Source organism: Coffea arabica, chromosome 2e (assembly GCF_036785885.1).
Source record: "Coffea arabica cultivar ET-39 chromosome 2e, Coffea Arabica ET-39 HiFi, whole genome shotgun sequence".
Lineage (NCBI taxonomy): Eukaryota > Viridiplantae > Streptophyta > Magnoliopsida > Gentianales > Rubiaceae > Coffea > Coffea arabica.
The window spans coordinates 76,359,706-76,380,537 of record NC_092313.1 but is presented as its reverse complement, the minus strand read 5'-3'; the positions used below and the strand labels follow the sequence as shown (position 1 = coordinate 76,380,537).

General features: G+C 38.1%; 3 protein-coding genes and 1 non-coding gene across 8 annotated transcripts; 2 read left to right on the top strand and 2 right to left on the bottom strand.

Annotated features, from left to right (window-relative positions):
- The first annotated feature begins 563 nt into the window (after window positions 1-563).
- Window positions 564-3,384, top strand: LOC113733321 (transcription factor MTB1). Of its 5 annotated transcripts, none has more exons than XM_072081277.1 (2): window positions 564-826; window positions 1,250-3,384. In XM_072081277.1, the coding sequence occupies exon 2, from the start codon at window positions 1,268-1,270 to the stop codon at window positions 3,086-3,088; it is 1,821 nt and encodes a 606-aa protein (XP_071937378.1). In that variant the 5' UTR covers window positions 564-826; window positions 1,250-1,267; the 3' UTR covers window positions 3,089-3,384. The 5 variants fall into 5 exon arrangements, with proteins under 5 accessions (XP_071937378.1, XP_027115452.1, XP_027115451.1 ...); XM_027259651.2 differs by having other exon boundaries at window positions 1,247-3,384; XM_027259650.2 differs by having other exon boundaries at window positions 1,058-3,384.
- A 5,919-nt stretch (window positions 3,385-9,303) lies between these two features.
- Window positions 9,304-15,747, bottom strand: LOC113733320 (uncharacterized). Its single transcript, XM_027259648.2, has 4 exons — window positions 15,126-15,747; window positions 14,292-14,397; window positions 11,492-11,582; window positions 9,304-11,091 (listed from the first exon to the last, which is right to left on the bottom strand). The coding sequence occupies exons 1-4, from the start codon at window positions 15,441-15,443 to the stop codon at window positions 9,825-9,827; spliced, it is 1,782 nt and encodes a 593-aa protein (XP_027115449.1). The 5' UTR covers window positions 15,444-15,747; the 3' UTR covers window positions 9,304-9,824.
- Window positions 15,691-15,762, bottom strand: TRNAQ-CUG (transfer RNA glutamine (anticodon CUG)). The gene has a single exon. It is a non-coding gene; the product is annotated as a tRNA-Gln (tRNA).
- Window positions 15,763-18,322: 2,560 nt separating this feature from the next.
- On the top strand, window positions 18,323-19,198 carry LOC113733318 (uncharacterized). Its single transcript, XM_027259647.2, has one exon. The coding sequence runs from the start codon at window positions 18,598-18,600 to the stop codon at window positions 19,027-19,029; it is 432 nt and encodes a 143-aa protein (XP_027115448.1). The 5' UTR covers window positions 18,323-18,597; the 3' UTR covers window positions 19,030-19,198.
- The last annotated feature ends 1,634 nt before the right edge of the window (window positions 19,199-20,832 follow it).

Sequence of the window (20,832 nt, the reverse complement as noted above, 5' to 3'; positions counted from 1 at the left end):
AACGGTGAATGATGAGTTTCACCACATTAGACTTGATAATGCGAATCAGATGATGAAGGACGAGCGAGTAGTTTGTTTTAATGTCATCACATCCTTCGTTTTTAGAAAATAAACATTAAATACGCTCAAAGTATATATGTGAAACGTCGAAAACGGAATTAATTATTTTAGGAAAAAATCATCCGTGCCATTAGGGTACTTGGAAGCTGTACGATTCCGCGTTCTTCAGATTTATTTATATTCACATCTATCTATCTTTCTTTCTTATTATTAAATAATAAAGAAGCAAATCCAAAAGAGGACCCAAACCTCATGCTTTTCTATATTTTATTTTTATTTTTTAAAACCCCTCGATAATGTCAAACTCCTTTCATTTTCAACCTAACCACGGTTAACTTTTCAACCCCTAATCAGAACTCTCGACTAGCTTTGCAGTAGCGGCTAAGACACACGTCGGACCAATACAGTTGAGATTTAGACAAACGATTCTCCAGAAAAATTACATCTTCACTCCAATCCCAGAATCCCCCCACCCCAACCCCCCCCCCCCCCCCCCCCCCCCCTTTCCCCCAATCCCAGAAAAAGAAAAGAAAAAAAAACCGTTCTTTTGTACTGCCCAGCTATTTTAGTAGGAGAAGTGGTATTTATTATTGGTAGAATAGAGAGCTTCTGGCTTTGGCTTGTGAAACAGGTGGTCGTTTGTTTTCCGGAAAAGGGAGCGAGTTTTTGTATTTCTTTTTTATAAAATTCCTCCACTTGAGTTCTCAATCTCACTTTCCTGGATAAATCTTCACTGCAGAAGCAGAGTTGGGTTTCTCTACTTCTGGTGTGTATCCATTTTTCCTTATCATCTACCAGTGCTTTTTTTTTCCCCCTATCTGTAAGCATGCATATATTTTAGCCTTAGGCAGTGGTAAATATTGTGGGGTTTTCTTGATTTTAGCTAGTATGCTTAAAAAAAAGCCGAGCTTTCGAGATCTGAAACTCAAGCTATGGCCAATTCCGGCATTAAGGTAATAAAAGCTAATATGAATTTGTCTTGAATTGGATTTTTCAGCTGTTGAATGCTTTGAATTTCAACGTGCCTGTTGAGAAGATTCTTCTATTTTTCATTTTTTCCAGTATTTGGCTGTTTTTCTTGGTTTTTCTCCTTCTTTCTCCTCTCTCTCTCTATCTCCCCCCCCCCCCCCCTCTTTTTTTCTTTTTTAGTCGTTTGGGTATTGAAATTTGGAGTCTTTTCTGGTAGGAGGGGTGGTTAAAATTGGAGATGAAATTTGAGGTCGGTATGGGGGGATTGATTTGGAATGATGAAGATAAAACTGTGGTGGCGGCTGTTTTGGGGACTAAGGCTTTTGATTACCTGTTCTCGAGCTCCCTTTCTGCTGAAGGTTCATTGATGGCAATGGGGAATGATGAGAATTTACAGAATAAGCTTTCAGATCTCGTGGAACATCCCAACTCCTCGAATTTTAGTTGGAATTATGCGATTTTCTGGCAAATTTCCCGGTCCAAGTCCGGTGACTTGGTCCTAGGATGGGGAGATGGGTGTTGTAGAGAGCCTAGGGAAGGGGAGGAGTCCGAAGTTACCCGAATCCTTAATCTTCGCCTCGAGGACGAGACTCAACAGAGGATGAGAAAAAGAGTTCTTCAGAAACTGCACACTTGCTTTGGGGGAAGTGACGAGGATAGTTATGCTTTTGGATTGGATAGGGTTACTGATACTGAAATGTTCTTCCTTGCCTCCATGTATTTCTCCTTCCCGCGAGGAGAAGGTGGTCCGGGGAAGTCCTTTGGATCTGGGAAGCATTTGTGGGTATCAGATGCACTCAAGTCTTCTGCAGATTATTGTGTGAGGTCATTCCTTGCAAAGTCTGCTGGGATGCAGACTTTAGTTTTGATTCCAACTGATGTCGGAGTAGTTGAATTAGGCTCAGTTAGATCAATCCCGGAAAGTCTGGAGCTCATGCAATCAGTAAGATCTTCTTTCTCGTCGTTTTCGTCTTTCATCAGGGCCAAACAAGCAGCAGCTGCGGTTATGGGAGCTGACAAGAAAGATGGTAATGCGCCTTGTCCGAATTTGGGCATTGGAGAGCGGCCAGATGGGATTCCTAAGATATTCGGGCAAGATTTGAACCCAGGTAATCCCCAATCTCGGGAAAAACTTGCTATTAGGAAGCCAAATGAAGAGCACTGGGATGGTTATCCTAATGGAAACAGAATTGCGTTTCCAAGCCCTCGAAATGGTATTCACGGTGCAACGTGGACGACTTTCAGTCACGTAAAGCCAGGGAATGGCGCAGAACTTTACAGTCCTCAGACACAAACAAGCAAGTTACAAGGACTTGTTAATGGCTCCGGTGATGAATTTCGGCTTGGCAACTTTCAGCATCAGAAACCAACACAGATGCAAATTGACTTCACTGGAGCAACCTCCAGGCCTGTAATTTCGAGGCCTCTTTGTGTGGACTCTGAACACTCAGATGTTGAGGCCTCATGTAAGGAAGACGTTTCAGTTCTAGGCGATGAAAAGAGGCCTAGGAAGCGAGGCCGAAAGCCTGCCAATGGTAGAGAAGAGCCCCTTAATCATGTAGAGGCAGAGAGGCAGCGGCGAGAAAAGCTGAATCAACGGTTCTATGCATTACGAGCCGTTGTGCCTAATATTTCCAAAATGGACAAAGCTTCCCTATTGGGAGATGCCATTGCTTACATAACAGAGCTACAAAAGAAGCTCAAGGACATGGAATCAGAGAGGGACAAATTCGGTAGTGCCTCCAGAGATGCATTGCCTTCAGAAGCTAGCCCAAGCTCTGACGTTCAAAGCCTAGTTCCTGAGATTGACATTCAAGGTGCCCATGATAAAGTCATTGTGAAGGTGAGCTGCCCTTTGGACACCCATCCTGCATCCAGAGTCATCCACGGATTGAAAGAAGCGGGGGTTAATGTCATCGAGTCTAAGCTAGCAGCAGGGAATGACAAAGTGTTTCACACATTTGTTGTGAAGCCTCAAGGATCAGAGCAGTTGACAAAGGACAAGTTGATAGCAGCAATTTCGCGCAGCTGCGAATCGACCTCCTTGCAGGCATTGTGATCAGTTGGGTAAATGATAGCATCACATTTGACATAGTCATTAGGTATAAAATGTAGTGAGCACCCTTTTGAAAAGCTTCTGCAGAGATTTTGGTATACAGCAAGCAGTTCAAGCTAGAAATAGAGAAATAATTTAGCTTTTAACTGTGTAGGATATTATTTTCGTTTTTGTGTGTTTGTTTATAGTATACATCGTCTGTGATAAGTGAATTTACAAGATGAATTATGTTCTAGAATGTATTGGTCCTATAAATTAGTTGTTTTTCAATTGGATTATATATGGTTCATCTTCTTTAATATTCGATTTAACTGTGCAAATGACTGCAGTGATGCGCTAGTTATTTCATTAGCTCAGCAGTGCTTTTTGTTTCTGAAGAAGCAGGAGGAGGTAGGTGAGGAAAACGAAATTCATAAACAGCGAGCCGGTTCTCCTTGATTTTGTTTCCTCTTACGGTTTTTTTTCTACCCACCCAATTTTGGAGTGGCATCTCCTCCTCCGATTAAAATGGGAGGACCACTGCTTTGAGGATGAAACTGCTCTTTTCTTCTCCTCTTTTGGGTAAAAATGGGAATGGGGCCTGTTGGTTTGGTTACGCAGGTGAAATGCTGTACAACTTTATCTAAACTTGTCATCTATGTATATACTGGAGTGGTAGAGCTGGGGGGTATGGAAAATGGAGCTGACGTGGTTCAAACCTGAAAGAGAGATTATTCTGTGTTTTTCTTGGTTGCACATTTGCTTGGCGGTAGGCTGGTAGTGGTAAAGTAATGAGTATAGCCCAGATTGCTGAATGGACGTGAGATCGGAAAGGGTCCATTTCCACATTATTATTGTTTCTCCTTGTTTAGGTAAATTTGAGGTATCTTTGTCGGTTCCAGAATGAACGAACGAACGCCCTGCCGCACTGTGACTGACTGTGCGGAAGGCAAAAAGATGGTAAAGCACACAAAAAAGTAACAGAACCGATTCTGCACGGTAGATAAGTGGTTAAACTTTTGACTCAACCCCCCCCCCCCTCTTCTCTCCCTCCGGCCCCAAGAGAGAAAAAAAAAGGATCTAATTACTGAGCAGTAGTAATTATTATTATTTTTTTTATCGAGACGACAATTGTATAACCTATCTATTATAGACTACCGGAGAGAGAGAGAGTCTAAAGAGGTTTTGTATTGAGGGCTAGTAAGTACACAAACTTTACTAGACCAAGGGAGTGCAGTAGTAATTCATTGCTCAGTTTCATAAAGAGGTTTTGTATTAACAGTACACAAACTTTACTAGATCAAGGGAATGCAATAGTAATTCACTGCTCAGTTTCATAAAGAGGTTTTGTATTGAGGGCTAGTAAGTACATAAATTTTACTAGATCAAGAGAGTGCAGTAGTAATTCACTGGCTCAGTTTCAAGAAGATGTAAGAGGAAAAGTATGAATGAGATTGAAAGTGGGTGTAGGAAGTGAAGTAGATGTGTCTATAAAATGGGATGGGGATGCTGAGCCTGAGGGGTACATAAAGAAGAAGCCCGTGGAAAATGCGTGTGAACTGTGTTAGGTTAGTAGTAGTAGTACTTAATAATGCTAGGAGCAGCAGTACCGCAGAGTGGAATTCGCGTGAATTGGATGGAGTATTCAATAATAATAATTGAAAAGGATGGAAAATTTGGCCATTTGGAGCAGTGATTGTGATTGTGATCGTGATTGGTGATGATGCAGTGTGGAATGGCGTCCTGCGTAACGCTCAACCACCGGTTTCAGTTTTCAAGTTTCACCCGCGCCAGCTGCGTGTGAATGTGGTCAATCAAATACGACATCCCTTGTCTGCGTCTCCATTTTTGATGCGTTTAAGGAGAAAAGGTGTGGCAGTGGATAAAAACATGTGACCGAAAATTGGATAATAATAGTAATATTTACTACAGCAAAGGCCTAGTCGTCTTTTTCCTATTTGCTTTTCTTTTGCATTCTAGTAGAGTACCTTTTAGCTTTTCTGGCCATACTTCTCTGTCTCCACTCTAATTTTCAACACTTGTACGTGCATTCGAGTTTTCAGTGCAATCGCTTCTATGCAGCAAAGGCCTCCCACTGCTTTTTCTATTTTTCTGTTTCTTGTTTTTCTTTTTAAAAGAGTCTGGGTGCGTTCGATTTTCATCGTTATAGAGAAAGCATGTGCCCAAATTTATTATTAGTATAAATTTATCGACGGTGACACTCTTTTTTTTTTTTTTTTTTTGTCGACACAGAGGTGTTCGGATCAATTCTTACGGAGCCCGACTAATCCCCTGCGGCCCGGGAGAGAAAGTCCCACTCCACACTGAATACGTTAACAGCGGGACTCGAACCCTGGACAGTGACACTCGAATATATAATTTTTCTTCTTTTATTGAGAAAGTCGGTTACTATTACGTTCATTTGGTCCAAACACCAAAGGAAGAGGAAGGAAATGGAGGTGGAGGACTTAAAAGAGGGCAAATAGAGACCAACCTCCATTTAATAAAACCAAAAAAAGAAAAGAAAAGGGGAGTGTGTATTAGACGGACCGACACTGTGAGGGGCATGCATGTGCTTCTTGGCAAAGACAAACTAGAAAAAGGCCGAAGCATGATCCAGTAGTTGTGAAAAAAGCCTAATGGTATAAAATATACGTCCACAAAATGCTATCCTCTCGCGGGCCCTGTTCAGCAATGATAATACACAACTAATTGATGGGGAAAGATAATATGAAATGAGCATCTATCCATACATTATTGTTTTTTTTTTTTTTTGGTAAAGTAGACTTAGAGAATCATCATGTGGTCATTGGTCTAATTCCATTTAACCTAGCATTTGTGTGTGTTAAACATGCACATACGTATGGTAGCATCAACCACGTTCAACTCGAGGACCACCTAGAAATTGAATGGAAAGAAAACCAATCCCCAACAAACTTTCTTTTAGCAGGTCGGTCGCGAGCACGCCTTCATTCATTGACCTTGAGTTGGAAATATTTTCCGGATTCTCGCAAATGGAAAACCAACCCCTACTTTTTCAAGTAGGGATTAAAAGATGAATCAAACTATTTAATATTTAAATCAATACTAGAATTCGTTTGAGATTCGATAAAAGTTCGTTCAAGTTCGGTTTAATAAAATAAATAAATTAAATTTAAACAAAATTTTAAACGCATTAAAATAATCAAATGAGCTTGAACATTAGGATGTTTGATTGATTGGACTCATTTATACCCCTAACTCCAAGGCTTAAACGAGCTAAACCCCACCCTGGCACCTGTAAAACATTGCAGCATGTAACGCATATTTTGGCCTCGATTCGAGTTTTATTTTCAACGAGTCGGAGCTCAAATTTAAACAACAATTAAGGTTCAATTAGAATATTGAATTGAATTCAAGTTCACATATATTTGACTTGTTAATCTTATATACATTTACTATTGACATATTTTAAGGCTCGAATAATCTTTTTATTTTTTTTATTTAAATATCTATTGATATTTTACACAAAATTGTACATTTATTATTTTATTATATCAAATTATATACATATTTTTTTTATTGATAAAATGACACTAAAATTTTAAAAAAATTAAATGAAATTTTGAGCTCTTGTATCAAAATTAAGTTTTAAACGAGTATAATATTCAAGTTTGAGCCCAAAGATTCGAATTTTAAAATTTGATTCAATTTGACTTGTTCACAACCCTAATCTCTATTCTTTCTTTTAGCTTTCTGTTACTTGGCTTCAATTACAGAATTAAAGGGCAAAAAAAAATCTCATCAGTGTTCTCATTTCACAGGCCTAGAAAATTGCAATGGGAATTGCATCATGATCTACCCCTAGTACTACTTCCCGAAGGAGATGCAAAAATTGTCATTAACCTCCTGCAGCAGCCGCAAGAAGTCAAGAAGACTTCTCTTCCACCGGTGCTTTAATGGCAGAACTTCGGAGCAACTATCTTTTTTTTTTTTTTAGGGGAGCGGGGGCGGCTTCTTGAACAGACCGATCTTGTAGATTTAGTGACATAGGTTTTGCCACATTTTCAATATTTGAGTTGGTGAGATGGTGTCCATTGAGCTCCCTTCCAGTCAACAATTGTTTGGACAGTGAAATTTAGTGAATCCCCCATTTAACTGATTGATTTTCAAGCGTTGTTGAAAAGAGATGATGTACTCAAATTTTGCCAGTAAATTTATATAAATCAGATCTACTTAAGTATTTACTATTTAGCATACATCACATACAATTTATTTTAAATAATTTTTAAAATAATCTCCGATCCAAACACGGGGGTTTCGATTAGCAATTGGCACACGAAATATCCCAAGATTCACTTAAATTGGTAAGGTCATTAATGAGATTCCTAGTTTGACTATTAATCCCATTCCATTCTCTTCATGAGGCATAAAGTTTTCCTTTGAATCATAAAAAAGGAAAAATACAAATAAAACTAAAAATTGAAAAACAAACAAACGGAATCGTGATTAATGGGATGAAGGATATTTTCTCGTAATGCTTCTTTAATCAGCACGTGCTCGGAATGCGGTTAGGTCAGACTCATCGTTTTTGGTGATTGGCTTTTTTAATAAAAGGTAGGCATCAGTCGGTCAACGCGTGTTTTGAGCGACCTTCGATATTCATGTGAACGTGACTTCTTGTTTTAAAAAAAGAAAAAAAAAAAGAATCTCGCCATGTTCAGTGATCATCATCGTGAGGTGTACTGCTCTCAGAATTTCAGAGTGTTTAAAATCCAATTCAGAATTGTCAAAAGTCAAAAGCCATACATTGACAAAGATCTGGGATCACAGGCCCACATTAAATTTTCTCCACTCCATATATTAGCTTATCATTAGTGTTACATTTTTCTAATATGTAATTTTGGCCTTTTGGGGTTGAAGATTGGTTATTTGATTGGCCATCAGTGAGGGTGGCAGTGCTTGAAGTGGATGAAGAAGAAACCGAAGAGATGAAGTGGAAGGAAAATAAAAAAAAGGGGGAAAAAAAAACAAAAGGGGTTAAAAAGATTAAAAATGAAAATTGATTCTCATTCCACCACAGGTACCAAACGCCAGTTTTTACAAAAAGGAATCTTGATAAATCCATTGCTATTGAGTGTGTTTGGATTGTAAGTTATTTGAGATATTTTTACTGTAGCACTTTTTGTGATGTGATGTATGTGAGATGAAAAGGTAATTGGGAAGATAAAAAGGTGTATTGAAAATTGTAATGTTGATGTAAGCAAATATATTTGGACAATCTAACTTACAATCCAAACACACTCAAACGAGATACGAGTAATCCAAACACACCCAAACAGGTGATCATAGTAATCTACTAAGCAAGCAATAGATACGAGTGTCACTAACTTTGGTACTCATTCCCCCCTTCTTACCCATTTGCCAAACACCTTCTTAGATTAAGAGTTTTGGTTTTTGGTTTTTTTTTTTTCCAAATTTTTAGCAAGGAAAGAGTGGGATCTACAAAACGCAGAATTAGAGCAGGGAGCTTTAGATTATCTAATTGCAGCACATTTTAAAATAGAGGATTTTAATGAACCCATATTACGTTAAAATGCAGAAAAATTTATAGTGCTGTAGCTATAATTATGAGCAAGCTAATGATTAGGGTTGGCTAAGCAAATTTATCATTGTTTGGGAATGATTGTTTGAGGAGAGAAAGTAGGGTGTAAAAAAAAAAAAAAAAAAAAAAAGAGTTCTGAGCAAATTATTGAAAATACAACTTTTTTTTTGCCTTTTTGTCTCGTTTTATATTTCTCAATTTCTATTTTGATTTATACAATAATACTTCTAATGGCTTAAAAGTAGAAAACAAATAAAGCCCACTTTTGAATTGTTTTCTTTACGCAATTTTCAAGAAAAAAAACATACTCCCTCTGTCTCATAAGGACAGGCCTATTTATTTTTTCACACAAATTAAGAAATTTAGTTAATGTAGTTACAACAATTATTTTTTGTTTATACTTTTCTCAAATACCTTTTATTAAGATTAGATCATTCATTCAAAATAAGAGACATATATTACTATATCTTTAAAAAATGATAAATCTAGTTATTAGTGATGTGTTTAATATTCCAAGTAGAATAATTAATTAATGGAGTAGTGCATTTGCTAAAAACTATGTACATTAAATATGGGTATTTTAGTAAAATAACAAACTAATTACTCTTTTAACAAAGAAATAGGCCTATAATTTGGAACAAACACACCAGGAAAGTGAGCCTAACTTTATGAAACGAATTAAAAATCAAACAGGCCAAGTAGGTCTACACAAATATGAATCGACATGGGGCACTGAATTTGATTTTTATGGGAGTACATTAGATTACAACTCTAAATTAGAAGCTGATTTGAAGATATCCTCAAGTTATATGCCAAACTGAGACATCAAAACAAGCTTGTCATCGGCAGATTGACTAATCCCTGACAAACATGAAGCAAAAGAAACTTGGTTGATTTGCAGTGTTCTTATCACCCAATGCATAATCTCATTTCAAAAAGCCATGGCAAGATGCCACAAACCACCAGAAACCCTCTACCTTTTCTGTCTTTTCATCTAATCAAGGAGGCTAACACCGCAATCACATGCAGGGGGTTTTGGCAAAATTTCTTGCATGGATGTTACCCAGCCTATCCCAAATTAGGTGCTTAGGCTAATGGTTGCTTCGTTCCCTCATTGGAACAAAACGAATTTCATTGGCTTACCATAAAACTTTGAGTATATTTATTGGTAGTTAACTAATCTTGAAACTTTTCCTCCACTTTAGCAGCTGTAACATTTGGGATAATTTCATTTTCCTTTCCATTGCTCTGTCCATGACTTTCGAATTTCTTTTCGGGACAGTATTTAGAAATATGCCCCTCCTTACCACACGAGTAGCATAGCCTCTTCGTCTCTTTTTTCCTCAGACCAGACTTGTTTTGAACTTTTGAGCAGTCCATGAAAGCATTTCTTGAAAAACTTTCTTGATTACGCTGATAACGCGCCTCCTCTTCGACCTCCAGACGATGCAGCAATGCAGTGAGCGATAAAAATTCCTCTTGCATCAATTTTGCACGGTACTCTTTCCAAGAAGGGGGAAGTTTTGAGATTATGACGCTAGCATGAAAATTTTCATCCATCCAGATTCCTGAAGCCATGATAGTAGCTAAAATCCTTTGAAGTTCGTGAGTCTGCTCCAAAACAGAAACACCATCAACCATCTGAAATTGGATATATTTGTTGACCTGGGACCTTATTGTTCCAAAATCCTCGTTGTAAACTGATTCAAGTTCTTCCCAAAGCTCTTTAGCACTGCAACCTTTCTTTGAGTACTGATTGAAGAGATTGTCTGATAGGGAGTTCAAAATGTAGTGGCGGCATATGTACTCATCATCAACCCATTTCTGTACTGCAGCTTTGGCTTGATATTTTTCCTCAAAACTCATTGATTCTGCAGAAATGCTCGGACAGGGGTCCTTGAGAACATGTGCAACCTTCAATTGCTTAAGGAAGAACTCCATCTGATGCGCCCAACAATGGTAATTCTTTCCGTCTAAACGGGTGGTCATGATCGGAACAAGACTTTGAGGGAAACTGGCAACCGAATGCTGTGGCATGTGTCCTCCAGGAGCAAAGGCAGATGTAGCAGCTGAATCCACTCGAGGATGGTATCTCTGATTCAATGTCTGTCCTTGAGAGCTGGGAGTGGCCACTGAGTGATTTACATCCAAACCATCATGTTTCCACTCACCGTCTCCCTGGCTTTGATGGTCCATCACACCAAAAGAATTTACTTGAACCAATTCAGTTTGTAATGATTGTCGTCCATTAGGGATGGCCATCCAATTGTTTGTCCCCAATGCAACACTGTTTCTTTCTCCAACTTCTCTTTGAGGATCAACTGCATCAGCACAATTTGATATATCTGTTTCCATTTTGTTTTTATCATCAGGAAAAATATCTTGAGAAGTGATGTCACCCACCAAGAGATCTACAGCTGACTGCTTTTCACCAACTGCTAACCTACAATTTTTTCCATTACACAAACTCATTAATAGACAAAGCAAATGTTTGTTGACATTGAATCTTATCATTGGATGACATAATACATAAAAATTTGATTTGGGGCAGGGAAGCAGAACACATTCACAAAAAGATTGAATATTATCTCCAATGCAGTGCAGATCTTAAAACAAATTGACAACTTTAAATCCCAAAAAAAATTATCAATAATAAAAACAAATATCGTTGCTAAGTTCAGGGCCAGGCGAGGGCTCCTAGAGTCCTCCCTGCTGCCAGGTTCAGGGTTTGAGTCCTGGGCCTGGCAGTTGGGGTGGGAAGCATGTGGAGAGGGGTGGGAGGAAAAAAATAAAAAGACAAGAAAGTTATTGTTGCTAAGTTCAATGAAAAAAAGGAAGGCCACCTTGTTTGTGATGTCATCTTTGCAATCGCTTCCTCTATGGCAGGGAAGCTACTCCTGAATAATGACCATTGCCTACCTGTCAAACTAATTCCTGGATTCAAAGTACACTTAATTATCAGTACCAGCCAAAGGAGTAACGGTTATGAAAAAAGCACTTCAATTGAAGGAAAATTCATCATTTCTACAAGATTTAATATGCTTTAGTTTCTCAGCAAATATCATAGAAAACCATAATCCAAAGATTTCCAAATCCAGATAGGTGCTTCAGATGAAATACTGTCTGCAATTATGTATCTTTTAACCACTTTTTAGTTCCCAGCCAAAGCATAGTGCACCACTCCTCTGTCTTCACAGAAAGCATTATGAAGAGATACCCTTAACAAATTACAAAAATTATATACCCTCCTAAGTGCAATTGCAAAATTCATAGGAAAACATAATCCTAGCCTGTTTGACTTAACATGTGCAAATGCATATCAAAATTTGTGGTACGAAGGATAGAAAAAATAGCAAGAGAACGTAACTGAAAAAAAACATTTGACAAAACAAATGTGCAAGAGAGAAACGAGAAATGAGATGCTTGACAGCTTAAGAGCCATGGTGCAATATGACATACAACATCTCAGGTGCCACTGATACCACTTAAGAAAAACAGGTTAGAGATGTGCTATGTCAGTGCCACCTTGTAAAGGTATGCTTAACTTTTTCCAACCCAGCTACAATTTCTTAAGAGAAGAAATGGACATGCAAAATGAGTTTGGAAGCTGTAGAGGCAGAACTTCCATGCTAGGGCATTTAGTTGGACAAAGAAAAGAAAAAGTTACCAGGAAGGCAAATACTTGGGTAGACCTGGTCTATGGCCCCACCCGTAGACCGAGTGACCCAGAATTTGCTACGTTATCAATGCGAATTTAATACTTAGAAGCCAAAAATTTTCCCATCTCTCTACCCACCATCCCGATCCACAACAACACCGACTGAATCAAGAAGTTCTTCTCTCAAGGCTTCTGGCATCCCTCCCATGCCTTCCATTCTTACTCCTGATGGTAAACATCCCAACCAAGTAGTATACTAAATATACAAAGAACCAACTACTCTTTTTTTTTATGGTCTTTATAACATCAACCAATTTTGCCTTCGAATCAGGCTTACATATGCAGAGCTAAGCCATTCAAAGTTGGAATTCATTCTTAAAATCATATGAGAAAGGAGACAGAATGAAAAAAAGTCTAACAAAAGAACTGGGGGCAGAAAATTTTGGGAGAAGAGAGGAAGAAAATCCATCAGTCACATCTTTCATTTGATTTCTAGATCTACTTAAAGAAATTATAAGTCTTGCATTTTTGGACGACATGAGAAACTATAAAGTAAGTGATGGGACTAGGTTAAACTCTTGCATGACATGACAAGACAAATAGAATTTGTTTGTTTGTTTGGCGATCTAGGTTAGTTGAAATAAATTTTAGGAATAGCCTAGCCCGGTTTTTTGCCCATTCCCAGCTCCTAGATTCCCAACACATGTTGCCCATTCTTTCCAATTTAGCAAATGGGAAGCCTTTGCAAAAGCTTTAGCAAATGGGAAGATTACCCTTAGCCTTTACCTTTAAACAAAAAAAAAAAAAACTTAAGGCTGCACGGCAGGCCTGGTTGTTGCAATTATTGGCCAACTATTGGCTACCGTGCTGACTAAGCATGGTAGCCTTGTCTTTTTTTTTTTTTTTTTTAAAAAATGTGGGTATGAGAACATGCATTTGTCGGAACAACATTTCACCAAAATTTTTTTCCAGCTATAATCTAAGGAATTAGCCGAATAACCGAGAAGATGATGTGGCACATTTTTTATCACTCGGTCTACAGGTGGGGTCGTAGACTGAGTCTACCCAAGTTTTTGCCTACCAGGAAAGACCTGCACAAGGTTGTCTTGGCAAATATAAAAAACCACCTGACATCACCCGGGTGACTAGCAGATAACAAGAAGCTTTTTATGTCCTTCAGGTTATACAGTATAACAAACCATCCAAGAACTACTTGTCAAGGTTAGCAACACTTAAGAACAGGATACCTACCAAGATGCGGAAGCATATAAAAAAACCTAATATTTAGGTTGAGACGGGCCAAGAAACTCTATGTGAATTTGAACAGAGGGTACCATTTGTCTAGTAGAGAGACAATCTACTTTCTTTCTTGGACTGAACTGATAGCTTTAGCTTTCCCATTATATATTGTTTTCTAGCCTCAAAAAAATAAATAAAAAAAAACAACTAGAGTCTTACAAGTGCTTGCTTTACATCCAGGTGTTAGTCAGAGCTAGAATTGATATAATGCAGGGGTATCTTTCAGCATGTGTCACCTTCTACAAACGCAGCCTGAGTGACCATTGGTTTAAACTCACTCAGAGTGTTGCACTCATGGCCATGCCCATCCCCAATAGGCAGTAGGCACATGCCACACACACACACACACACACAGCTTTCTTAACACTGTCACTAAAACCTTCCAAAAATTTGAAATGCTCAAGGCTTCCACCTAAATAATGCCTGTAGAATCTTGTAAGTTATATTCTTCACCGGAAAAGAATTGAAACCCACTTTGGTCCTCCAATGTTCAACTCAGATGTCAAGGAGAACAATCAATCATTGCTTGTGCAAATTTCTAAAGTTAATGTAACAGATTTAGAAACTAGTGTAGGCCGCCCATGATTAACTCAATTTTAAATCTATGCCCCCGGAGACTCTGATATAGTTTTTCTGACAAATATATCTAATGTCAAAAGATGGTAAGAAGACAATAAAAACATTACCTTTGCCAGAAAATAATTGCTTCCCATCTTTTTCAAGGTAATCCCGAATTGAAACCAAGCATTTCCCTCTAAAATCATGAACTGCCACACTCCTCTTGTCTGATAACTAAGTGCAAAACATATATGTGTTAATGAGAAAAGAAACATTTTAAACTGAAGAATAAAAAGCTACAAGTTAGATGCAGATGGTATGTTGCTCCCCAACTATCCTTTGGCTTCAAATCAGATGACAGATTTTGTCACCCTGGTTCTCGTGGCGAACTTGCATTCTCGTCCTTGTTTCATGTGATAACCCACAATTTACAATGCATACCATGACTTACACGCATATCTACTCACAGTGTCTTTTAAATTCATTGCCCAGTAAATTGAGACTTTTCTTTTTCAATCCTATCTCCGTTGACATATACATATATCGTGTGCATTGGTATTATTGGGAAATTAGAAAAGTAAATTGAGTGCCCTAAAAGAGAAAAAATCGACAAGTAAACCAAATAAGATTCAAGCAAAAACTCAAAAAAGAAACGGAAAAACATATAGAAAAAAATCTAGCTAGTAATCAAGTATAACAAGTAAAGCAACTCCCAGCTCCTTGCTTGTTGATAGCATTCGAAAACAAATCAGACTTCCGTACATGACATATTATAGTAGCATAAGAATAACCCGCAGTCAGCAAAAAACTAATCAAGCTGTGAACTTTTTCCAATGACATCCAAGCTGTCAATTTTCGACACTTCAATCCAAAAGCAAGAATTCAATCTGAAGTAAATAATGGGAAAAAGAAAAAATGCACAAACAAAGAAAACCCGGCAGCTATATCCAAATCCAACTTACTTTGCAAATAACTCTCCCAGTACTGCAACTAGGTAATTCTTGGTCATCTTTATTCTTTTGTGGCACAGAAACCTTGCAGGCGTTGTTGCTGTTGACATCATCCAACATTGTTGTAGCTGTTGAGAGCAGGAAGGATTCCAGAGCTTGTCTGACGAGACATTTGTGGGCCAAGTCAGAGAGGTCGGTGGACAGCTGGTGGGCTGCGGCTGACCGGACGGAGTACTCGGTGGCCGTTTCCAAGTCGGCATTTTTGAGGATGTTCACGACTGTTTCTTCGATTTTCCGGCGTTTGCTGGTTGGGATGATTTCTTGTTCCATTTTGGTGTCACTTGCCAAGCGAGAATTATGTTTAATAAGTCTTTCAAAGCGGGCTTGGATTGAGAAAAAAAGTTAGTCAGTTTGGGAAATTAATGGTTGGGCATTTGGAGATTTCATGCATCAATTGCGCCAAAAGAGGGAAACAGCTTTTCGATGCTGCTTAGGGATTTCCGATTTGGCACTAAGAAAGCGTTATTCATTAGAAGCACTGCGCTAAGGAAAAGAGGAGGCGCAAGGGAAAAACTTAAGGTTCCACCGAGATTTGAACTCGGGTTACTGGATTCAGAGTCCAATGTCCTAACCGCTAGACCATGGAACCATTTCTGATGGAAGCTTTTCTCGCATTCTCATATATAGTATAATCTTCCCCACAAGGATTTTTCTGAAGAGTCGTTTATTTACCCATTAATATACTAGCTAGACACTAGTCGACTAACTACCTTTTGTGCCTTTTGACCAAAAAAAAAAAAACTAACTTTTGTGCCAAACTACTAATAAAATATAACGATGTAACTCTGCAGTAAACAAAGCGTACCAATGTATGATGATTCTTTTGTTGCTAAGAAGATTTTAGTCTAGCGGTCAAGGTTGAGATATAAGAAATTAAAAGTTTCGAATTTTCAGATATAAATCTCCTATTTCCCTTCCCATTTCTTAAAATCCCACCATTCCTCTATTAAAGGAAGTATAAAAAAATGCGTTTGTTTATGCTAAAATTTAGTTCAACCTAAATTGATGTTGTATGGTCTATCTTCAACTTGAATATGATCCGAGCTTTATCCTTAAAAAGAAGTTTCGATGCTTAAATCAGTATAACCTTTTGGAGAGAGAATTCCGAAGAGATGAAGTTTTTATATTGAGAGAAACTCTCAAGATTCACTAATTGATCAAAAGATAATGAATAATGACCACATAAAAAAAACTTTGCTTTTTTTTTCTGTTATATACAAATATAGTGATAACGAATTTTTCTCATTGCGAGACACATTAAAATTTAATATAAGTTTCCAAATGAAAATTTAAAAAAAAAAAAAAAAAAAAAAAGGGACTTGACGGACCTGTGCTGTATCTTCACTCCTGAAATAATACTTGGGTCAGGGCCCAATAATTTTTAAGAGTAAAATCCAAATGACTTATTTTGGGTCAAACAGCCCTACCAAGTTCGCTAAGTTGTATTCAACAATTTTTTCAAAGAAAGGATTACTCCTGCAATCCATGCCAATCAACCTTCCAATATTGAGGGAGAGGATCACTGTATGGTGTCAGCACGTCGTGTCACTTTTTAAAGTTTCTAATCCACCATTAATTATATGGACAAATATGATTTCATGGCGTATTGGAATCACCATAGCCGAGGGCCCAAGGCCAAGGCCAGGCCTTGATGCCATCGCTTCCTCGTCTCTACAACTCTTGAATTAGATTATGATTTCGGTTAAGGAGCACTCTTTAGGATTTAAACGTTAATTTTTTTAAATAAGAGTGAGATTAACTCGAAAAAAGTATTTAAATTAAGGGATAATAAGTGTGAGTGTGTGTGTGTGTTAATAAATTAGGTGTAATTTATGTGTCTTAGAGAATGGGGGCACTTGTTTTTTGTTAAAAAAAAAAAATTCCTTATAATATAACTATGTAACTCAATAGTATAAATCAAATAATATTGCCACTATTCATATTTCAATGTCTGAGCAATTCTTTCTTTGAATAGACAAGATTACCCCTTTTAAATCCAAATGCAATCTTGATTTGAGAAGGGTAAGCGTGATAATTTATTTTAATGTTTGTTGTGGCATTAAAATGTGAACTTCAGCCATCTTTTAATCCTCCCATTTTAGATAAGGAATTTAGCAAGAGCACCTCCAATAACAACATCCTGAAATTGTCATAACAATATCGTACCCTCTTCAACGTACTTACTTAGAGACACTCAGGTTAGTTAATTTTTTTTCAACAAACGGAATTAGTACTTTCATATATTAAACTTGATAATACAAGAGTCAGTTACAAAACGGGGCAATTGCCCTCATATCTTTCCGAGCCATGTCCATCAGCCATACCGGAAACTCATTGTTCCATTCTATGTCATGTACTAGCTTAATTGCATTTTGAGCTAGTGTATGGCTACACGTGTTGCCTGTTCTATACACAAAAGAAAAGTTGCACTCTTGAAACTCTTTCTTCAGCTCCTCAATGTCCTCTAGGACTGTTGCAATGTCCTCTAGGTTAGTTAATCGTGCATCAAAAGTTGTAACACATATATTGAAGTTATAATTCTAATTTATGAAAAGAAGAGTTTTAGTGAAAGTAGTACCTAAGATATATACGCACGTCATGTTAATTAAAATGGTATAAAGTAATGAGTCTGGTTGGATAAAAGATTATTTGAAAATTTATTTTTGAAATAAATATTATATTATTTTTTCACGATGTGAAATATGGGAGTTAAGAATGTACTAAAAAAAACGTTGTTATCAAAAACATATTATTAAAAACATGTTCGAAATGTTGTTAATGTTCCTCACGAGCTCTCTCGTTGCCAAGGGGCTAATTACTCTGAATATGGTCGGAAAACAAACTTCGGACATCTACCGCTCTGACATGGGTCTGTTGCAAATCTATGGCTGCCGAGCTGTGTCAGTCAAAAAATTTTTTCCAGTCTGACACCGACAGAGTCCGGCAGTGGAAAAATCTGTTTTTTTTAAAAAAAAAAAGTTGTCTGTTACTAGGCTGACAAGGCTCGGTAGTTGACAACTTCTGCAAAAGAGTGCCGGGCAGCCGGTCAAACTTAAAAAAAAAATTTTTTTGCAAACTTGTTAACATTATTAAAATATGACCAGTATTGACCACTGGTCCAATTTTTGTCTCTTTTTATACAAGGAGAAAGCTGCTGGCGCCCATAAACCATAAGAAGCAAGAAATCAGGTCGACGCCTTCTGCTCATCCTTCTGAGGCATGCGAGGTGTTTGTTAGTTTGACTGAAAGAAACCGAAACCCTTTCAAGAGAAGTCCTCCTGATATGTAGTACTACAAAATTTTATTTTATTTTTTTAAAAAGAAAGAAGGAAAGAAAAGCTTTTGGGTCACAAGAATTGGTGGCATATTTATAAATTGTCAAGCGAGTAACTTCTTTCATCGCCAGAATTATTAGCAGTCAAGAATGCAATCTCTGAAAGACATAGTACCAGCAGCGGAGAACAATATAAACGCCAGGTTCATCTTGTTGGAGAAAGGGAAGGCGACGATAGAAGGGCAAAAGAAGACATGCTTGGCCCTGGTAGCCGACGAGACTGCGGCAGTGCACTTTGAGCTGTGGGGGGAGGAGTGCGATGCATTTGAGGGCGGTGACATTCTGAGTTTGCGTAATGGGATATTCTCGTACAACCGGAACAACAACCTTGTGCTGAGGGCTGGCAAGCGAGGACAGGTTCAAAAGGTAGGAGAGTTTAGCATGGCTTTTGTTGAAACGCCCAATATGAGCGAGATACGCTGGCTGCCGCCGCCTCATAGTTCTTCTTCTACTGCTGCTGCTAATGCCTATGTCCAGGATGCCGTCGTTTCCCCCCACTCCCGTATTTTTCCTCCAATCTAACTGAGGAGTTTTCTTTTACTAGTACTTACTTTGACGACTTTTCAATTTTAAGCCCTGGATTGAATCTTGAATTAGCTGTATGATGCTTCTGCATACCCGGTTCAGTAGTCCATTTGCATGCTTGAATACTCGAGAGTTGGTAGTTGCAGTAATCTATTGATCTTTTCTATGTTTTGGTTTTGATTATTGTTGAGCAATGGTTACTTGGATGCCGATTCTTCTTACAATTCCAACAGACCATGGGATTGAATTGAGTGAGTTAATTATTTTAGGCTCATTGTGCAATATCTCAACTCTAGGTTGCCGTTCATCTCCAAGCCAGCGTTTAACCATGCAAATTTTTTTTTTTAAGTTAGACTAGCTGCCGGGCTGAGAGTGCCCAGAAGCCAGCTTTTTTTGCAGAAGTTGTCGGCTACCGGGCTGACAACTTTAAAAAAAAAAAAGATTTTTCCGCTGCCGGGAAGCGGTGTCAAACTGAAAAAAAAATTTTGACTGACTTTTGGACACAGTCCGGCAGTCATAGATTTGCAACAGAATCATGTCAAAGCTGCAGATGTCCGAATTTTTTTTTTCTCGACCATATTCTGAGTAATTAGCCTTGCCAAGGGAAGGATATGATGTAAATATCTATCTCGTTCATTTGTAGTACATTCCCATGCTGCAGAGCAAACATGTACTCGTCATCCTTGACATTTTTCAACGGAAGAATCCACTTTGTTGTACCACGGAGAAACCTCTTTTTCTTGTTCCTCCCCTTTTTAATGAAGTCCTGTTCTTTTGCAAAACAAAGGTTCAAGCATCAAGGCGTTGAAGGGAATGGAAAAGCGCTCCGCGTCGACACCACCCACTGCAAAAGTGGCCATGACAATCAGCTTTGTCTTTTTACCAGGATTTCGCTTTAAAATTTCCTGCGATTTAAGCATACAAAATGGCTTCTTGCTTCCAAAACCCTCCAAGCCCAGTTCCAGACTTTGATGGATGGCAGGCCAGCGTGGTACCAACCAGCAATATTCTCGAATTTATTTATACCAGTAAATGTTGCAAGTTTGTGCAAATTAACAAAAAATTCGTTTCAATTAACATGAAATCTTGGAGATCGACCAGGCGTGATGAAGTTTGTTTTTGCTTTCAGACCAGGCATGAGATTACGATTGCTTTTCAATTAGCTATGGGATAACCGTGATCAGCATTAGAATTTCTTTCTTTTTTTCTTTTTGTTTTTTTGGCCTAATTGTGGTGATTTTACCCTTAAAATTGAGGTTATAGATGAAGGAGACTACAGACATGATACTCCAGTAGTTCGTGTTAGCACCACAGAGGCTTTATATCTTGTAGTAATACCATTTGATATACTCAGCCTCAGGACTCAAACACGGTAACGAGAATGTAAGAAAAATGTTGGCTCATTATGCTTGCTTGAGTAAGTAGTAGATGACAGATATAACTAACTTTAGCTAATGGGTCGCAGCTAAACAAAATAATTTAAAAAAATTAGCAAAAAAAAAAATTTATAAAGTATAAATTTGTGAGTTGACTCCACCAAGACTATTTCATATCGAAAACTTCTGGTGATTCGACCAATTTCTCGGCAATTCGTATATCTCCGAATCATCTCGTTCCGATGATGATTTTGATGACTCGGCCAAGTCGTCCGAGACTTTGAACCATGGTACTTCCAATGGATAACGGTGCGGTGCAGTAGTAGAAGTTTAATTGGGGATTTTTGGTCCCAGAAAGTCTGCGCACTTAATGGCAGCCGTCAGCAACGCTGGGCATTTATTTCTTGTACTATCCGTTATTTCT